At 26.4% G+C, this 6,425-nt stretch overlaps 2 protein-coding genes across 2 annotated transcripts in view; one reads left to right on the top strand and one right to left on the bottom strand.

Annotated features, from left to right (window-relative positions):
• Window positions 1-806, bottom strand: part of Phum_PHUM257840 (RNA guanine-9-, methyltransferase domain containing protein, putative) — a gene marked incomplete at both ends in the record, with an annotated part of 1,628 nt that extends 822 nt beyond the window's left edge. Inside the window, 3 exons of the mRNA XM_002426469.1 lie at window positions 5-35; window positions 102-558; window positions 622-806. Of these exons, the coding sequence (XP_002426514.1) occupies window positions 5-35; window positions 102-558; window positions 622-806 (673 nt within the window). The remainder of the gene's footprint in view (window positions 1-4; window positions 36-101; window positions 559-621) is intronic.
• A 331-nt stretch (window positions 807-1,137) lies between these two features.
• Window positions 1,138-5,297, top strand: Phum_PHUM257830 (uncharacterized protein; the record flags this gene model as incomplete). The annotated part of the gene is made up of 13 exons (XM_002426468.1): window positions 1,138-1,185; window positions 1,471-1,780; window positions 1,902-2,092; window positions 2,165-2,296; window positions 2,377-3,299; window positions 3,355-3,467; window positions 3,544-3,654; window positions 3,733-3,805; window positions 3,928-4,061; window positions 4,303-4,442; window positions 4,525-4,788; window positions 4,859-4,978; window positions 5,052-5,297. 13 exons carry the CDS (start codon window positions 1,138-1,140, stop codon window positions 5,295-5,297), a joined length of 2,805 nt encoding a protein of 934 aa, XP_002426513.1.
• Between the last annotated feature and the right edge of the window lie 1,128 nt (window positions 5,298-6,425).

Below are 6,425 nucleotides of genomic sequence, written 5' to 3'. Positions count from 1 at the left end.
ATACCTTGTTTTATTGCTATCTCATGACAAAGCCCCTATAATTTTAAAAAAAAATTACAGCATAAAAAAATTCTTTTCCAATATTTTAATATGATACACACCTTATGAGAATTATGATCCACAAGTGCTCCTATTATATAAACTTTATTTTCATCTAATTGATTAATTACATTTTCAGAATCACTTGTTAAATAAACAAGAGAATCCTTATTAAATAAGTCAAGATAACTTTCTGAATGGAAAAACACATCCCACTTTTGGTAACCATTATGCTTTTCCATTTCTTTCATAGATAGACCATTAAAATTCACTACATAAAACTGCAATGGGTTTTTAGATCTCCTATTGTGGCTATAACACCTAAGAACTTGACTTATGCATTTGGCAATATCTTTAGAAGACATTAAATGATCAAAAGAAAAATCAAGAACCACCTTTTGTTTACAATTGCTTGTGGACATTTTTGAATTTTTTAATTCTTTTCTCGTAGGACCTAATTTAATATTTTTCTCCCTCGCTTCTTGCCTTTTTAATTTTAATTTGTGTTTTTCCTTTGCCCTAAAAATTATACGGATTACAAAAAAATTTTGGAAAAAGTAGTTTTTCAACTTAAAATATTACCTTTTTTCTGACAACAGAGACAACCATTTTTCTTTCTTTTTTAATCGTTTCAATTGTCTTTTCGATAATTTTTGTTCTGTATCAGTTGTAGTAGTATTCGAAGCAGGAGCAAATTCATTATCATCTTTAGCCGTAATTATTTCTTTTTCTAAGTTTGATAAATTAACATCAGTTACCAAATCCATTGTAACAGATTTCAATGTGTTAGAGGTTTAAAGTAGAAAGTTGTATTTAAAAAAATCTAATTCCACGTTAAAAAATTTGAAGTTTAGAGCAGTGAAACAATTTTAATAATGTGTGGCAATTATCTAGAATACATTCGTAGCGATGGATTAATTTTTTAAACTGACGTATCTATCATTTGCTCAAGTTTTAATTAAATATTTGATTCATATTAATTTTAAAATAGTTTTAATAATGTATTCAAAGTATTTTTTCATTATTCAAAAACACCTGTTAACTGTAATTTTTGTTTTTTGAAAAATTAACTAAAAATTCATTAAATAAAAAATAAAAATGCATGACCTTTTTACTCAAGTTCTTGGTAAAAAAGATTTGTCAAAGGTATGTCCTACAAAATTTTAAATTAAAAGTTTATGTTTAATGTAAATAATTATTAGTTTAGTTACCCTTTGTTTAAATCTTAAAACAGTTAAATGTTTTTCACAAAATGTTTATACAATTGATTAAAAACTAAAATTAATATATTTTATTTTTGAAATGCATGAATGAATTTTTTCATTAAAGAAATTCTTATTGTCAAAATGACTGATATATTTTTAATAATTTGACAAATTTATTGCAATTATATATATAAATATAGCTATAAAAAAAAATTTTTTTTCACAGGCTGGTGATTTATTCACTGTTAGTGATATTGAAATTTCAAATGATTTATCAGAAGTAATTAAAACCATATTGGACATAACATCAAATTCTGATTATGTTAACAATGACAATGATCAAAGTGTAGTAGAAATATGTATAACAAGAGTTACATCAGCAATAAGAGAAACAGGTAGTATGGAATCACATGCAGATGCTCTTGTTGAACTTTTACAAAATTGCCTTAATCATAGTTTAAAACCAACATCAAAAGATGAAGATCCACCACATGCCAAAATTGCTGCAGATATCATTTCTTGTATATTTTTAGCAAGTATTTTTTTTAATTTCTTAAATTTTACAACCTTTAACATTTTAATTACAGTAGTGGTTTTTGTCTAAATTTCATTTTTAATCTTTGATTTATATATTTTTAAAGAATTATAATAAAAAAGAAGTTATGAAAAAAGCACTGCCTGTAGCAGTTAAATTTCTTCACAAGGGTAACAAAGAACTAAGCAGAAATATGAGTTCTTATTTATCATTGGCTGCGATAGAAAATGCTGAACTACTTTCCCAACATATACAACTTATTATTGATAGCATAATATCAGGAAACTATACTTTAAGTCGAGTATTGCCTCAGGTATAAAACTACACATTTTTCAAATAAATACTTTAAAACTATTTGGTTTTAATTGAAAATATTATAATCAAGGTGTATGGAGTGGATAAAGATGCATTAGAAGAACATGTAATGGCATTGGTGTCTTTGCTTCCTTTGTGCAATGATTCAGAAAAATTGGCCCTGTTAAACTTATTTGCTCTAATTGCAAACAATAAACCTGCTGTGAGTGTAATTTTACTATTTAGTATTTTATTATTTTTTTTTGTATTAATTTTAAAAATGAGTGAAAATTTTTTTTATAGCTCTTAGAACTCAGTTTACATCAGTTGTGTGAATATTTAAATCTATGTTCAACCGCCCCCGTGGCCATGCAAATTTTTTTAAACGTAGCTGAAAAAAAACCTCAAAGTTTAATTGATCACTTGCCCAGAATAAAATTATGTGCAGACAGGTTTCCTAATACTTTGTGCTTAGCCGCTAAAGTCATTTCTTTGGTGGGTAAATTAAGCAAAGACAGAGCTGAAGATGCTTTAAATTTTGTATTGGAGCATCTGCAAAAAGCTGATCGCGGAAGTCAGGGAACTCTGTTAAAAGAAGCAACGTTGCTATGTTCAAGTTATCCAGTTTTATTTACGGAAAAAATGTTGGAAGAAGTTCGTCAAGTCGGTATTGCAAATGAAGAAAAAAATAGTAATAGTAATAGTGATAGTAGTAATAATAATTGTAACGCTGATAGTAATAGCCCTAATAAAAATGGACGTCACAATGAAAATGATAAAGAAAATGATAATATCAACAATAATAATAATAATAACATTAATAAAAACAGTAACGATAGTGATGAATCTCAAGTTAATCAAACATCCGGTAACGTAACGATTGTAAAGCTCGGAGGTGGCGGCAGTAATCAAGGGATAAAAGAACCAGAAAAACTAAATGATAACATTCGCTGCGGAGTAATTCGACCCAGGTCTACCGTCCGATTGGATAATTCTGTACCCCATCGAAGCATGACAAGACTTAACGTTGGAGGAAGCAGAGCAGGTTCGGTGGGAGGACTTCACAAGAGCATGACCAAATTAAACTCGAGTCAACAAATAAATTTACTAACCAACATTAAACCACTCGCAGCCATTTCCATACCAATGAAGCAATATAAAATTATTAGCGGAGGTGTAACGGTTACAACTTCGGTTGGTAATTCTAGCCCGACTAAAAGTATTATGTAAGTACTTGATAATTTTTTTTTTTTTTAAAAGGGGTTGATTATACTTGTAAAGGAAGAAAATTTATTTTCATCATTTAAGAGAAAGCAGTTCGGCACTAAAAGACGATAAAGAATCCAATATTTTGGCTTCATCGCAAAACAGTTCTGCAGCATTTTCAAAAGAAGGTATTTTTATTCAAAAATATTTGTCGGTAATTGTAATTTATGGAAAACGGTTCATGTTTTAAATAAAAATTTTCAGTGACGGAGAGACATTACTTGAAAAATTTTACCGGAAGAGCAAATAGCAACACTCCTCTTCAAAATTTTTCCAGTTCGACTAGCAGTACATCGCAACTAAATTGTGGCCTAGGTAAATACTAATTCAAGAGTAATTATTACGAGTTATTCTAAAAGTTTTAATTTACAAATAAATATATTTTGATTTTAGTAAGTTTATCACAACCCTCGACAACACTTAATCAATCGAATCCCGTAGTAGCGCAACGACGACATAACAATCAGTAGCATCACCATAATTAATAATAATCCCCCATCTTCACAAGTAAGTAATTTCATGACATTTCAATTTAAATATATATTTTAAAAAAATTAATTTTCTCTTTTTTTGTAAATTTAAATAGAGAATCAGCGTATTCGAACCATATCCCATGAGAGATACGGTCCAGCATTTTTGTGAAAAACATTTGGATAAAATTAAAGCTTACATGGAAAAAGTTTCGGTTAAAATTCCGCCTCCTGCTAAATGTACAATTGAAGGTAACTTACCTCCTACGTAACATGTTGTTTCCTCCCTGAAGATGAATAGATAGATGATGGTTTTGCCTTTTGCCAATTTAAGTTTAATTTTGTTTTTTTTTTTTTTTTTCCTTTCTGCTTCGCCGATGAATGAGAAGCGTTCTGTAAATAAATTTTTTATGATTAATTAATTATTGATAATTTAAACATCTAATTATTATTATTATTTGGGTATTAAAATAGTTTTTGTATGTAATTTTAGAAAAAAGAGCCAAAAAACTTGCCAAACTTCATTTTGCTTGTCAGGGAAGAGGAGAGCATTGTTTGTATAAAAGAACATTTTTTACAATGAAAACGAGAAATCCAAAAACTTGGATTCATCTTATGTTTCTCGCCTTACAAGTATGATATATAATTAATTAAAAAATTAATAATTAAATTTCTTTTTAAAAAATAAAATGTAAAAAAATTTTTTTTTTTTCAGGCTAGATCCCAATCGGCTTTGAGTTCCAGAGATTCATCCGTGTCCAGTTTGAAAATATGTTGGGATATTTTAAAATGTGAAAATAAAACATTTTTAACTTTGGTAACTTCTGCATTTCCATGTGCTAAAGATCAAGAAGCTATTCTCAATGAGTTAAGAGTGAGCGGGTTTCAAGATGTTTTCGAATGCGTTAGATCTTCTGCTGGACCCATGTGGGGATGTTTTTTATGCAATCCCCCGGAAAAAGCCGTTGGATTTTTGCAAGTAAATACACCCACACGCACGCATGCGCATGCGCATACATATATATATATATAAATTTTTTTTTTTTTAGGATTCTCATCCTGTTATCGAAGGTCAATTAAAAGAAAAAAAAGGAAAATGGAAAATATTTAAACGTTGGAGAACGAGATATTTCACACTTTCCGGAGCTCATTTGTCATATAAAGTTTCGGTAATTTATTTATTAATTAAATTCAATAAAATTATTTATTTATTAAAAAATGATTGTACTTACCCCTTAACAGAAAGATGACAAAGATGTTATACCGATCGAAGTAAATCAAATACGATCTGTGAAAGTGTCGAGAGGAGCTCGAAACATACCCAAAGCATTTGAAATATTCACCGGAGATCAAAGTCTCATATTGAAACCAAAAGGAGGTAAAAATGTTGAAGAATGGGTTCAGTGTCTCAGCATTGTTGTCGCACATTCACAATCGAAAGAACTTCCTGTAAAAAGTCACAGTCTTCCGGCAAGAACATTAATTTAGTAGTTAATAATTTAAAAAAAAAAAAAAAAAAATTTTAAGTACCTGGCCAACATCAAGGACTTGAGTGCCATTTTTATAAATAATAAATTGTACATTCCTTGATTTAAAAGCTCATAATTTTTTAAGACAAGTTTAATGTTGACCATCACAATGGAGTACTTAAATATATTTATGTACATATATATACATAATTTTTTTTACGTCATTTAACATTCCAATTATAAATTTTTTAGTTATAATAATAATAACAATTAGGAAGTCTGTAAAAAAAAAAAAAAAATCGAACGAACAAAAAAAAACAATTACGAACACAAAAAATATTTATAATATCTAAGAGGTTTTTTTTTTTTTTTCTATTATTTATTTATAATAATAATTAAGTATATATATATATTTTTTTTAAATAATAAATTTGTATTTAAGTTTTTTTTTTTTTTGTAAGAAATATCAATAATTGTATAATATATTTTTATGATATTAAAAAAATATAAATAATTTATTAAAAACGTTTTTTATAAATTTTAAACAGAAAATTATAATTTATTTATCATTTCCTGATTATTTTGCTCTCTCTTTCTCTCTATTGCCTGGATAAATAAATTTTATTAATAAATAAGATAAATGATAAATTTTTCCCTCCTGGATGGTGATCGATCACAAATATTAAATAATAATAATAATATACATATATATTAAAAAATTTATATAAAAATCAATAAAAACATAATTTTTTTGTATTTTTAGGTAAATAAAAAAATAATTAAAATAATTAACAAAATTAAAAATAAAGAAAAAATAGAAAAACTTTAATTTAAAAGCAAATTGAAAAAAATTTCAGTCGTCTTTTATTTATTTTTTAATATAATAATAATAATAATAATAATATGTAATAAATAATAAAAATAAAATTGTTGATATTCTTTTACATATAACAATTTCATTATTTTTATAAAATATTTATAATTTTTTTATTGCTAACTTAATTTAAATATAAAATAAAATGAGATTCATTAAATCAAAAAAAAAACAATATCAATTTTTTATTATTATTATTATTATTATTATTAAATTTTTTATGGAATTGTTTTGTAATAATAAATTCAAAAGAAAAAATAATAGAGTACAAAA

Source organism: Pediculus humanus, genomic scaffold, assembly GCF_000006295.1.
Source record: "Pediculus humanus corporis 1103172107631 genomic scaffold, whole genome shotgun sequence".
Classification (NCBI taxonomy): domain Eukaryota; kingdom Metazoa; phylum Arthropoda; class Insecta; order Psocodea; family Pediculidae; genus Pediculus; species Pediculus humanus.
The sequence above is the reverse complement of the archived record's forward strand: the minus strand, read 5'-3'. Positions and strand labels throughout refer to the sequence as shown.